Raw genomic sequence first — 14,759 nt, 5'->3', positions numbered from 1 at the left:
GACTGCAGGAAGGAAGGGACCTTCGACACCCTCACCTGTGATGTGCCCCCTTTTCCAGAGCAGGAACGAGGAAACCTAAAGTCCCTGTGCTTTCAAAGTGGTTAAACATTTATATGCACACAGAGTTCGGGCAATGTGTACCCATGCTCCAATCTAGAGGGTTCATATATTTCAAAAGAGAACAGCATTGGAGAATTAGGTCAGTTCTTTTGAGATATGGCAAAGAAAAGTTATTTTCACGTGTATGGGCACAATAGCTGTGACTTGTTACCAGTGATAAAATACTGATGTTAGATTAGCCTTAGGAATCCAAATCGTGTAAGCCAGTGTGTCAACTAGCGTTCACTGGGAGGAGAGGTGCTGCCTTCTGTGCATCACCACGTCAAGGGCATAGAGGTTAAAACATGCCCTCCGCCAGGTTTACACATGCTTCTCAATCCTGAGACCCAGAGCCCTTCATCCTCATAACAGCTGGCCCCACACCCTCCCACTCCTTGACAGAAGAGGGATGTCCAGAGATCAGTGACCATGTTTAACATCAGCAGCCCCTTTCCTTCCCACACCTCACACCTGTCATTTCTCTGAAAATAAATAGGCCCCTTTCGTGGGGCCGGTGGGGAAGTCAGCATTTCCTTTGCTCTTTTCTGATGGAGGAATGCAAGGGTTCAGGGGCTGAACCACTGTCACAGCTTGCCTCTGGTTTCACTGCCTTAACCTTAGAATGCTTTTGTAGTCAGTATGTAGAATTGAAAAAAGGTGTCTTCCAAGAGCAAATGGATGATGCTTCTAAGTACTAGATGCTACCTGTTAAAAAAAAAACAAAAAAACTATTTTACACCGTGTTTTCATCTTTTTGGCACCTTCTCAGGAAAATTTAGTTTTCAGACCTCTGTGAAAAATTAAATGTGGACTTGCCTTGTAATGAACTTACTCTACTTTGGTACTGCACGACTCAGCCAGTGTATACATGGCCCATCGCTGCCACTAACTGGTAAGTTCTCCAGTTAGATTTAATTTCTGAGGACAAGAAATATTGTCTTTTATCTGTGGATAGAGCTGAAATAACTAACCTTAATGTAATGAAGCCCTGTTAGGTTCCTCACCAGCCAAAGAACCACAGCCTTTACTCCCACACTTCATTCCCTCCCCCATTTTCCCATCTCCTGTAAGTTAGCTCCACTGTCCTGTTCATCAAAACCGAATCCAACCAACTGAGCGCCTTCCCGGTCCAACCATCCTGTGGTGCTGGACCTTTCCCTACTTCACTTAATCCTCACAGCCACGTATTGGAATAAACCCCCGGCACTGAACACCCAGAGGAACGAAGCTCCGAGGCTCTTCTCCCTGCCTCTTCCATCCCCTTCCTTTCCTGCGGCCTCACCCCAGTCTCTGAGCTTCCAGGCTGTCCTTTCTCAACCACCCAACACTTCCCTCCAGATCTGTCAACGTGCTTCTCCTTGACTTCAAGCTTGGTTAACTTCCTATTTTTCAATCAATTCCACAATCTCCAGTCTGACTCTACATACTGAGCCACAACCTCTTAGCTCTTTCAAAATGCTTCTGCCACCACCCCCTCTGCCTGCCTCCCAACTCCCCCATACAGCACAACACTGTCACTTCCAGTCCTGTGCCTTTCTTTACGTCTCCTCCCCCAACTGGGGCCCCGGAGTCCCACACACCCTGCCTGGACTGCGAGGCTCCTCTCCACACTCACCTCCAAGACGACTTACACAAGCTCTGCCAACACTGACTTCTCCCTTGCCAAGCCTCCCACGGTACCATGAGGGCATCCCAGGAGAGTGTCAGGAGAGGGACTGAGGGGCCTGGACCCTGCTGGCTTGAGCACAAACCACTTGGAAACTGGTACGGAAAATCTTGGCAGAATGCTTGCATGTCCTACAACCCAGCACCTGCACTCCTAGGTTTATGTCCTAGAGAGCTCTCGCACACACCACACACACCAGGAGAATGGTACAAACTGCTCCTGCTTATAAGAGCGGAAAAATGAAAAACATCCAAATGACAGGACAAATTATATATACACACACACACACATTTTATATTACCTGTGATGTATATATATATATTCCCCTCCACCCCATGCAATAGAATATTGTGAAGTTAGTGGAAATCAATTAATTGTAGAAATGCACTATCAGGACCATAAAATATGAGTAGAGATAGCCACAGAAGACTAGATACAGGATACTCTTTCTATAAAGTTCAAGAAAAAAATTCATTGTATATTTGGGAGAGAATGTAAAATGTGAGGGGAAAAAAGATAAAGAATACAATTTGGCATAACAGTCACCTCGGTGTAGTAGGGGAAGGAGGGAGAAGGGGTGCGTAAGGGTCATGGGTGGTCCCAGTGGAGATGTGGGAGTTGGCGGTTGGTTCACAACTTGAGCACATTACATGCAGGCACACGCTGGCTAAAGGGGAAGGCTGGTGCTCAGGTAACCATCAGGGGTTCTGTGACCAGTTCACACCTCCTGCCCAACTGGGCACAGACAGGACATTCATTCGGTGGCTCCAGATCATCACGCAGTGCCCTGGAGGCCTGAGCCTCTGTGAGAGCCCATAGCCACGGGGGCAACTGGGGGACACCTGCAGGGGCATGGGCTGAGCGGCAAGACATTAGCCGTCGCCACAGGACATGACTTGGAAAGTGCCCACTATAATCCCTTATCAATTACTGAATCCTGGAATGAATTATAGAAGAAAGAACCAATGAAATAAAGGATACAAAATACTGGACTGAGAGTGCTGCCTGGTAACAAAACCAAATTAATAAATTTGAGGAAGTAAATTAGGTCCGCTACACTTTCAGTGAGGGAGGAGAGCCTAACCTAGAAATAAAACTCCAAGGTGACGAGGCCTCTGGCCATCATCACAACAGCCTCGGGCACACGGAAATGTAGCCTCTTCTCCCGGTGGTCACACAGACAACCTACACAGTAAGGCTGTATGGGGGAAAAACTGAAGAACATGCAGACAGTAAGCAACTTTGGGATTCACTGGCCACATCACAGGGTAAAAGTGGGTTGATTTTTCAAAAGGGAAGAAAAAGGTCACCATGTATATGTCCTTTCACTTTTACAAAATTTGCAATAAAGCACAATTCTTGGGCTGTTTTTCATTTTTTTTATTGCTGTTAATTCAAGGAAAAAAAGGTGCATAAAATCCAATCTGTTCTAGAAATATAAGTGGCCTTTCCAGTACATAACATTTCAAATATCAAAGTATATGGTAAACATACAAATAAGGAGAAGGTAACATACCTCCTATGTACAGTACAGTATTTTAAACATAAAATAAGCTCCATAAAGTACAACTGGCAAGTGATTCACAATGCGGTCCATACATGGCTTATCAAAACTCTCACTTGAACGACTCAACTGCAGCTTAACAATTAATTTATAATGTGGTCCAAAAATACCCAGATCAAATAAAATATATTTAATCAAAATAATATCCTTTACTCAAACTTTTTTTTTAATTAAAGCTTTCATTTACCCCTCCATACTCACCCCTCTCTCTTCTGCTTTAACTCCCATACCTGAAAGTTAGTTTCAAAATGTACATTGGTGCTATAAATATAAATTCTACCTATGAAGCATTAAATGTAGCTTCCTTTTTCTTCAAGTTTTTCCTTCTGTATAGTAATCTGTTAGGCTTCTGAACCAAGACCAAATATTTACGTTCCTCTGCTGCACACTAATGTTACTCCACAAAACAAAAAAATCTATCATTTCTGCTCTGTACTAAGGAATGGGAAAACAAAACTGACCCCAACCCCTAACCCGTGGCTGTACAGGGGCACGTGTTCACTGCTGACTGCAGCAGTCCCCAAATTACCCCTTGTCTTCCAGATAACCTCAGTGCACTTTAGGAAATCAAAAATTACCTGGAAGCAATTTAGTACATAGATTGGCTTTAAAAAACATGTCTTTTTAAACAGCAGCATTAAACTTAGTGACATGACACTGACATGATTTAATACCATCTTAAACACAGAATTTAGTCTTTCACATTATAATCAAGCATAGTGGTAAACTGTTATAAAAAGTGACTTGCTACGAGAGACAGGTTAGGGAGCAAATACCTGACTTTTGTAGAAATGCAGAGCTTCTGTCCAGATGGCAATAACCATACACATTTTAAACACAATGTAACACTGTTACAGTTGGTGTAAGAAAAGAAGAAACCTTTACTCAAGTAGTGTCTCCTTTCACGTGACACAGTGGTAGACTACAAGTAAAATTGGCTGTCGGCTTTCATTACAAACAAACACATACACAACAGCATTCACACTATTGTTCACTTTATGTCTCTCTGAAGCAACAGGCTAAAAAAGTATGATAAAGTTAAAAGTTTTTTTTTTTTTTTAAGAAAGAGTTCTTTGTCCACTTCATATATCATGTTTTTTCAGTTTCATATGGTGTTACTTCTTCCTCTCTCTCCTCTCCATTTATTTTAATTTTTATCTGGACAAGTGCTGCATATATGTTGTTATGGGATGCGGCTTATTACATATACACACTATTTGGGGAATTTGATTTCTCCCTTAAGATTCAGGTGAAACACTTTACCCTTGATTTATATGCAGAGCAGTTCACAGAAGTGAGGCAAACGCACTGGACGTGCCACTCCTGCACAGGCTGCCAGAGAAAAGTGCTGTTTGGGCAAAAGTGAGAGAAGCTGGGGAAGAAGCAAAGTTTCTTTTTTCCAAAACTATAAGACTATCACCAGTGTTTTAAAATGGTCAATACACAGTTTTAAAGATTCAGTAAACATTGCACACATGAAGTATTCAGTGTAAAAAAAACAAAAAGCCCAGCATCAACTTTTTCCTTTTGATAGTTTGGATGTTTAAATTACATGTATCACACAGATAAGCCTGTTGCTGACCCGGGAGACCAGAGGCTCAAAAGCAATGCATTCTTTTTTGTTTTGGACATTGGTACAAGGAAAATGAAAAACCCCAACTGCATAGAAATCTAGGAAATTTATAGAGAAAGAAACACAAACAAAATACCTTTCCTTTCCTCCCCTCCACACCCCACCATGACTCCCCACTTCAGTGTGTTAAGTAGGCAAGCTTTACTCGTTTCAGTCTGCAGAGTCCAACGTATCATTAGAAGGGGGGAGGGGAGGTGCGTATCTCAGTCTGTAAGTGCCTAAAACGGGAAAGACAGAACTGCTAAGTCACTGCTCACAAGGCAACGCATCACAAACCACAAAATATCACATGGGCATGCTCTTCAGAAGGCATCTTCTTCTGTGCTACTATGATTCCAAAATGGTAGATAAAATTACTTTTAAAAAGCAATACGAAGTTTGTGCTTTAAGTTCAACCCTAAAGCTATCAAACTCAATCTTCCTTTAAAAATGGTAATTGTATAGTCCCAATTCAAGACAGTTTTTTTTCTGGTGACATTTCGTAAAATGACAAAGGCCAAATGCAAGTGAAAGGTAACTGTTTGAGGTCTGCACTGAATTTGGTATTTTACTTACACTTAAGAGTATTTTACTGTTTCTGGTGGTAATATTAAACTTGGTCAAAATCCCTACTCCCAAACCAGTGTTTAAGTATTTTGTTCCTTAAAATGCAAGAGCATTTTTTTAAACATCTGCGGGAAGGGAAGGGGTAGCATGGGAGGACATGCCTGAGGCCAGCTACTTATGCACAGAAAGACTAAATAACTAAGCACCTTTGTGGCAGATGACTACATTACCTCCTAGTTTTTCAGTATTTAAAATTTTTGCTCTCTTTGTGAAACAGGGCTGTAGCTTTAAAATAAAGTGCTGCAAGCAAGAGGTTTGACATCGGATAATGGAAATTCCCATCCTATTCCTTAGGAAGTGCCTTTCTGGTTTACTCCCTAGCTGGAAACTGCCTTCCCTGCCCTTCCTTGTGCTGTGCCTCAGGGCCACACGAGGCTCTGCCCTTAGCACTTTATGACCTGTCTCTGCCAGCACAACACCCCAAACACACACACACCAGCTCAACAGCTCTTTCTTCTAGGTCAGCATCACCGTAGAGGCAAGGCAGGGAGAAATGGGCGCGCTCAGAAACACGTCCTCTGGGCGCCCTCATGATTACCTTGTTGACTGGCCTCCATGGACGACTGCTTACACTCCTGCGCGTAGTGGCCGCTTACACCACAGTTGTAACATGAAACATTCCCATTCTTCTTGGGCCCCGAACCACTCGTGTTGGCAACTACACTAGGCGCTGGATATACAGGATAGTATCTCCCAAACCCTGCCATCTGTTGCATGCCATAACTGGCTTGGCTCCCCATGACTGGGTCATGCACCAGTCCATTTGCATATGGAGTCTGAGGCAGAAAAAAAGGAAGTTGGTTTCCGTTGCTCTGATGTGCTTGGTTGAGGTAGCTGCCATTGCAGATGGATGGCAGAGTAAAGAACGACGGGACCCGGTACATCGGTCCGGGCATGGGATTAGGGTAATAGTAACTGTTTAGCTGAAGGTTCCCATTGGTCCCACAGCTGCACCTTCGCCCACAAGAACCACAAGGGCCTGAGGCCATCTGCTGCGGTGGCAGCATCGTCCCATTGGCGTTTGTGTTCCCTACAGCACTGATGTAAGCTGTGCTGTCGCTCTGCGCGGTGCTGTGTGTCAGAGCAGGGCTTGCGCTCGGGGCGGGGCCCGGGGTGTGCGTAGGGACTGCGGGAGGAGCAGGAGACTGGGCCTGACTGGAGGCTGCCCCCGCAGGCGGGGAGGAGGCTGCTGCTGTGCTCAGCGCACTGGAACTCTGGCTGGGTAGCACACCAGCGGCCAGAGGGGAGCCTGGTAAGGAGTAGGGAGCTGGTGGCTGGGCAACTGACAGGCCAGCTGCTGGAAGAACTACCTTCACACTGGTGGGCTGAGGGACTGTCCCTGTGTTTCCCTCCATTTGAGGCACCATTTGATTTAGTCCTACCACTGGGGATGCAGATTTTGTGATGGGGTCCGTGGTAGCAACAGGAGATCCGGGAAAACTACCTGGGTTATGAACAGGAATAAAGGCAGTGTTTGGTGATCCGATACTCAGACTCCCGGTTGGCTGCTGTGGGATGTTACCTGTGCAACTCTCAGAAGATCCCTGTGGCGACGGCAATTTTAGCCTCTGAATTGTTAGGTGCAAAGCAGGAGTACCACTGTGTGGGAGGAACGTCGATGGAATAGGTAAAGGGGAAGCCAGTAACTCAAGGTGTTTTTCCGCTTCGCCAGCAGAAGCTGTTGGCCCTAGCATCCCAACAGGGGTTGAATTTGTGGACTCCCTTATTGCAGAAATAGCAACAGGACTAGGAACAAGCATCCCTATTGTTTTGCCATCAGTAGATTTGGGTGGAGGAATGACGACTTCTGACTTCTGGGCACCATTGTGCATGACACAGTGTAAAGTTGGCATAAAAGAAATATGCTGATATTTGGGCGAGTTTAAGGGATCTTCCAAAAGGCCTCCATTGTCATTTCCTAAGGGAGCAATCTGCACAGGTGGCTTGACAGTGACAGTCTGGTTGACAGGGTCATAACCTGTAAACCTCATTGTTGATGGATTCCCAGAGTCCTCAGAATTGCTGTCTGTGTCTAAGGGAAACAAAAATAAACAGATTTTAACACAAACATAACTCCCATCTTTCTTGCCAGAAATAAATTTGAAGTAGATCTAAAATGAACTCTGGAAGTTAGAACTGGAGTATATGTGTTCCTTGGCTTCCTGACTGCCAAGCTAACCTTCTCTTAATTTTTGTCTTTCTATGGACTTTATTTTAAAATATGGAGATTCTGCAAAAGTCAAAACTATGGAGACAATAAAAAGACCAGTGGTTACCATGGGCAGGGGGTGGAGGGGAAAGATGAATAGGCAGAGCACAGGGAATTTTCAGGGCGCGAAAAATCGTCTGTACAGTATCCCAATGATGGATTCATGTCATCATACACATTTGCCCAGAGCCACTGAAGGGATTATATCCAGAGTGAACCCTTAGGTAAACTATGGGCTTTGGGGATATGATGTGTCCATGCAGGTTCATCCTTGGTAAAAATGTACCACTGTAGTGAGTGGTGATGATAATGGGGGAGGCTGTCATGTGTGAGGGCATATGTGGGAAATCTCTGTATCTTTCTCTCAGTTTTACTGTAAACCTAAAGCTGCCCTAAAAAATAAAGTCTTTAACGATGATAATAATAATCATAATAATAATAATAAATAATAAATAATCCATGGAAACATAAGCAACAAAAGGTTAACTGGAGACTGAATGAAGCACAGTATAATTACAGAGATTCAGCATCACCTTATTACTGAGACAAGGATTAGATATTTTTAATCTTAATCAATTTTAGGCAATTCACTTAATTTATATTCTGCACTGTCAAAACAAGGTCTTCATATTTGTCTCACATAAATGATACAAGCTAAAGGAGGCCAATCAAGACTATATTTAACTCAAATCTAGAGGTAGGGAATAGAAGAGAGTTTTTTTTTTTTCTTTAAGAATGGAATAAATAGTCTTGCTTTTTAAATATGTCAGTCAGGGAAAGAAATTTAAGCTACTATTACAGTCATAAAACAACTGTGCTAGAACACAAGAGGCAAGGCAAATGAGAGTCCTGCCATTTCTCTAAAAGCAAAGAGCGAAATGGCTGATACAGAATTTCACTGCATTTGTTTTTAATACTGCATCACTCGTACACTTTAATCTAGACATCCCAGGATTTCCTGACTTTTGGTACAAAGGGGGAAGAAAGTAAAATCTAATTCACGATGTTTAAATATCGTAAACCTAGGTATTGCAATAATATGTACACAGACCATTCAATTAAATGTAGTGCCTACTTTTAACATTTTTCTGCTAATAAAGCAGAATTGTACTATATACTTAAAATGTTTGTATTCATTAAGGTAATAACTAGTTCTATTCAGCTAAGATGTTAACATTTTTGAAACACACTAAATACCATTCTCAAAGAAACAGTTAAATAGAACCTACTTAGTGACACACAATGTCAACACTGTTATTAATTCAACTGTTTTGATTTACACTAGAAGAATTTCAATTTATGAGTAAATGGCTCTAGCATTAACTCCCCTTAATAACTGAGGTGCTGCTAAACTTTGCAGAACAAAAATTAATAACTTATTTAAGGCACTATATCGGTACCATCATATGAATACATAAAGATAAATATTTTAAGTCCAAAAGAAGCTGTAACATTTTTCAGATGATCAATTAAATTTCTATATGAGTTGGACTTTGTTTAAATCTTCTTAAGTGATAGCAAGTGCCCCCATTTTAAATGATTTTAAATGGTCCCAAAAGATTTTCTGAGCATTTTAATAGCTAAATCTAGCTGTTAAGAGAGAGGTCATGTCTTTTTTTGTGTTGACTTTGCAAAGTATAAAGTCTCAAAACAAAACCCCATTATGACCACCACCACCAACAAAGCCATATACTTTTCAAAGCAACCTTTCTACACACTCAAAATTCTAAAAAAGATCAAACCCCTGGTTTTAAAACCCTAAAGGGCTCATTTAGTCACCTGACAACTAAGCCTATCTGGAAGGGCAGCTTCCTCCAGATAGGTCCACAGGCTCACCCTCTCTGATGACAGGGAGTAACCCAAGGCTGCAGACGGGCCCTGAACAGTTCTGACAAGGCCAAGTCCGCACTGTTAGGTTAAGATCACAGGATTATTTGTATATCCTACAGAAATCAAGCATAAAATGTGAAGTGAAACATACTGAAAGCTTGTTTATTCTGCCGAGTAAGGCATAAAAATTCTCTCATTTGACCTTCATAACAGCTCTGAGAGGTTACTTTTATTTTTTTTCTTCCATGAGAAAATTACAAATTAGAAGTGCAGTGCACTGCCTCAGATTAGTAGAACTGATGGTAGAATCACTGCATGCTGTATTTGGTGTGACTTCAAAATAACTGCAAAGTAAAGACTGGCTTTAATTGTATGTGATGCAGTTCCACTATTGCGATAGCTCCCTAAGACGTGACCTGACAGTGTAACACAGAAGCTGAAGTCTCAGGGAGCTGTGGACTGCCCAGGAAGCCACACGTGCTGGAAATGTGGGCTAAGAAGCTCTACAGATCTTTAGGCGGCCCAAGAGAAATCATTTAATATGCATGGGTACACCTTATAACCACAGGGTTATCAGTCAGATGTTCAAACCAAGACATTACCAATCAGATATTGTTATCATGTGTAAAGAATGACATTCTCATTCAACATATGTATTTTTGAGATCTCATTTCTGGAATGACAGAGTTAGGACCTCTCATACTCCCCTCCTCTGTAAAAGCAACAAGAACCCCAGCAAAAACTGTCAAAATCAACTTTTTCAGAACTCTGAAAATTAACTAAAGACTGCAATAATCTGAGGATGGAAAATAGCTGACTTGCTTAGAAAGAGTGAGCACTGTGGTATTTTACCTTGCCGTAATTTCATCTCACTTTATCCTGCTCTGAAGTAGCCTTGTAAACTAACAGTTTTGCAACTACAGTAGCCATGAAAGTGAGCAGTCTAGCAGCCGCTAGAAAAAGCATAGGTTTGAAGCTCTCTACAAGTCCCATTCCCAAAGAACTGTCACTATTTGACCATCTGGCAGCTTGAGCTCACTCTGTGGTAACAGCACTTACCCACAGGGCATTTGTCCCAATCCATCAGTGGCAAATTGTTTTAACAATGTGGCTACCTGATGCAGCATTAGTAGTTGGGACTAACAAGAGGCTGACAAAGAACCTTAAAAGGAAAAACAAGAATGAGATGTCCAGAGGGAGCTTTGAAAAGCTTTGAAATATTCTTGGGAATCTAGAAAGCCATGCTCATGTCTAAGGCTGTATGCAAGCCCAGGAAATACCAGAGAAGGCCTTAAAAACTCACTTTTGGTTGACTTTGAGCCTCTGTTAAAGGATGATTTGAAGACATAATACACAGAAAACAAATGGCAAAATGGCAGATGTATACCCTACTTTATCAGTAATTACAGTAAATTTAAAAGGATTAAACCCTGTAAGTAGCCAAAAAATGGCTAGAAAGCCATAATCCAACTATATGCTATCTATAAGAGACTCACTTCAGATCCAAAGACACAAATAAGTTTAAAGTAAAAGAATGGAAAAGGAGGTATCCTGCAAACAATACACAAAAGAGAGCTAGAGTGGCTATATTACTATCAGATAAAACAGACTTTAGGACAAAAATGTTAGAGATGAAGAATATCATAATGATAAAAGGGTCAATCTGTTAGGAAGACATAAAAATTATAAATACATGAACATCTAAAAACATACAAATTTTCGATCTTTATACACTAACTATACATTTTGTTATAACTGTCTTCTATTTAATTCCACATGCAATAAAATAAGTTAAAAAAAATCAACATTGCCAGGAACTGCTAAATCAATAGTCTATAAGATACCCTTTATACTGATTACATCTAAAATCAATAATGACATTTATAGGTCTATAAAATTACTTGTTTAACCAAAAAAGAGACAACACACCATTTCCCTCAGCCACCCCCATTATCTGTCCAAAGAGCAAACCTCTGTCTTTTTCTTCTTCACTTTCAAAACTTTCTCTTCCATCATGTTGTGGGCTAGATGGTGAACTGTAACTCTCTGAAGATGTTTCTCCACATGTGTCATGTCCAGATCCAATGTCCAAATTCACATCTAAAGTGAATTTACATCATATAAAGTGGTTAAATTAAGTTTTGAATTGAACCATTAGAAATTAGTCACAACTATACATTTTTTTTTCAGAAGTCCTACAATCATGTAAAAAGCAGGTCCTTGACGTAGGTAGAAACTCATTATTAAATCATAATTTTAATTGAAAATAATTGATAAATACATTCTTAAAGGCTGAGGAAGTCAATTATACTGACTTAAAAAAATTGGACTTAAGGTTCTTTATAGGGTCTGTCCTATAGCACCTGAACCACTTTCTAAGTCTAGATATTTTAACTCTTCAGAGCTTGTTGGAAAACTAATTCTTTAGAAGAACTCAAGGATGTAACTGACTGCCAAAAGTGCCTACTTAGCTAAAATTACTATGTCTGAGTATTTCAAAGGAGTAAAATACTTCCCATCTAGTAGACTGAATAGCCCCTTGAGTTCTGCCTAGAAGCCAATATGACAATAAGGCAGGGCAGGGGAGTGGGGTGCACAACCTTTCATGATCAATTAGCTGTATCTGTCTTGAGCACAGAGGTAAGATTACTGGCATCCTTGGTACTGGACATTTCTGCATTGGCCCAAACTTATGGAACTGTTCTATTCATTTCTGTAAACCCAGTAGCTAGCATAGCTTCTGCCTTACAGAAAGCATTTAACACATGTTTAGTATATAAATCCCCATATAAAGGATTCCAGAGGGCTCTGAAGAACTACAGAGTAAGTAAATCATTTCCTTGGCAACCTGGAAGACCCAATAAAAGGTAACAACTATTAATCACTTGGACAAAATATATGTTAGAGAAAAGATACATTTGTGTAATGGGCAAGTTAGTTGGCTAATCTGTCTTTTGAAGGGAGTAAACTTTAATGGAGTTAAGATTCTTAAAGATGACTTAAAGTCTAGCGCAGCCACTCAAATGGCGGATGAATAATGAAGAAGAGCAAAGTCAGTAAGAATGTAGATGCTGCTGATTTCTTTTGAATAATAAAATGCCAAACTGCCAAAAGAAAATGGCACAGAAATCTCATGAAGCTGTAAGAAAAGAGGCAGAGTTGTTCCTTGGGCAAATAATAATTTTACAGTAACCTGGGCTACACTTATATACCACAGATTCTCCATTACCAGCCACGATGTGACTAAGGAAAGGGCTGCAAGTCAACGCCAATGGTTACGTGAAGGCAATCTAATGTGCCACAGGGGCCAAACAACCTGGCATTAAATTGTACTAATGAGAATGAGAACTGGGGCACATATGGAAATTATGCATATAAATATTTCAAAGAACATATAACAAAAATGAACAATTCAAGAATTAAGAGAATCAAAGATTCAATATTATAGTCTTAACCCAGAAATGATGGGCTAAAAGGAACCACTGGGGTAGGGTAAGCCAAGATTTGCTCACTGACACTGGAACAGTGACACTACAGTAGGAGTCTTTGAAACTTCAAAGAGTAAGTTTCAGAATATGCTTAAAAAAATTAAAAAAGCAACTAACTCTCTCTCATATGACATGATTTATAAAATGATTTTCTTTAGTTTATATAGCCACTAAATATTCTAATCACCAAATTGTCATGTATTTGCAGTTTTCAAAGAACTGAATACATTAATCTAAATTTAAATTAATCTTCTCTTTTTTATTATCTAGAAAGCACTTCAGGATTCCATTGGGTTTTTGGGAATTTTTATAATAAAAATTTATGTTATCCTTTAGAGACAGCAGGTATGGACGGTGAGAATGAAAACAATTAATTATGCCAAAATATATTCATGAACTGCCCTTTTAAACAGAAATATAAACTTTTTTTGTTACTCTGTCTCAAAGGGTAAAAGGTCATGCATGTTACTAAGAAGACCAAAAGCAAAAAACTTACATTAGTCACTATTCTAACAATAAAAATCCTGGTTATTAGTATTAGTTAGACTTAAGAACCATTTAGACACATCAGACGAAACATAATGGTTATTAAAAGAAGATGGAGACCTCTGAATTGCTGTCATTTTTTTAAAAGAAATTGAGAGGTCAACCACCTCATTCCCCCAAAACATTTTAGTGCCACAATATGCAAAAGAAGAGTGGGGTGGAAGAAACAAGGTTGATGCCCTGGGACACAATTCTTGATATAGAAGAGGTGATGCATACATCTCTTCAGGAGAGAGATTTAAAGCTTGAGGTTTTAAAAGCAAACACACTGTGAAGAATACTGATGACTAATAGCACTGATTGCTTTTGGGTGGCAGACAATGGAGGGAGGCAGTGAGGAATTTACAGTTGACCCTTAAACAACACAGTGGTTAGGGGCACTGACTCCCCCAGCCCACACAATTGAGAATTCACATATAACCTTTGACTCCCCAAAACTTAACTACTAATAACCTACTGTTGATCAGAAGCTTTACCAATAACACAGTTGACTAACAGAAATTCTGTATATGTATTATATACTGTGTTCTTACAATAAAAGTAAGCTAGAGAAAAGAAAATGTTTTTTTTCAAATTGTGGTAAATCTCCAAAAAATTTTCCAATCTAGATTAAAGGTCTAGTGCATTTTGTTCTCTTTTGTGTCTTCAGAATTTTGAACTATATGAATGTATTATTATTACTCAAAACAGAAATTGTATTTTAAAATTAAAAATAAATGATACTTATCCTCAATGAGAATGAATTAAAGGTCTGGACAATGTAACAATCAGAAATCAGAAAGACCCAATATTTTCAGCTTCAATATATCACCTACAATTTATAATATGCATTATTGTTTCATTAAAAAAATCTTAAATATATTGTGAGTATACCAAATGTTTAAAGGTAATTCCTTCTTGATACCTTACTATTTCAAAGGGAAATAAACAGAAGGACTCTTTTTAAATTGGAGTTGGCAAATCACTAAGATACATTTGGCATTAATGAGAAGTTGTACAAAGTATATTTTATAGTTATCCTCTATAAATGTTAAATATGTACAAAACAGTGACACATATAGACAAAATAGATTCCATCAAAAATCCTGAGACTGTACTTTCATAATACATGAAGATAA

General features: G+C 39.9%; 1 protein-coding gene across 4 annotated transcripts in view; it reads right to left on the bottom strand.

Moving 5' to 3' along the window:
* ZCCHC2 (zinc finger CCHC-type containing 2) overlaps positions 1–14,759 on the bottom strand; it is a 64,035-nt gene that overhangs the window by 5,486 nt on the left and 43,790 nt on the right. For 2 of the 4 annotated variants that reach the window (XR_005060637.2, XR_005060638.2), the window contains exons 12-15: positions 11,579–11,707; positions 6,107–7,600; positions 5,039–5,180; positions 571–804 (exon numbers count right to left, since the gene is read on the bottom strand). Coding sequence is in view for 1 of the 4 variants with exons in the window: in XM_017651065.3 (XP_017506554.3) it covers positions 5,113–5,180; positions 6,107–7,600; positions 11,579–11,707 (1,691 nt within the window). In the remaining 3 variants the exon portion in view is untranslated. Of the gene's footprint in view, positions 1–570; positions 805–3,130; positions 5,181–6,106; positions 7,601–11,578; positions 11,708–14,759 lie in introns of those variants that run through there. The other 2 variants (XR_012121260.1, XM_017651065.3) reach the window with 2 other exon arrangements.

Source organism: Manis javanica, chromosome 9 (assembly GCF_040802235.1).
Source record: "Manis javanica isolate MJ-LG chromosome 9, MJ_LKY, whole genome shotgun sequence".
Lineage (NCBI taxonomy): Eukaryota > Metazoa > Chordata > Mammalia > Pholidota > Manidae > Manis > Manis javanica.
The sequence above is the reverse complement of the archived record's forward strand: the minus strand, read 5'-3'. Positions and strand labels throughout refer to the sequence as shown.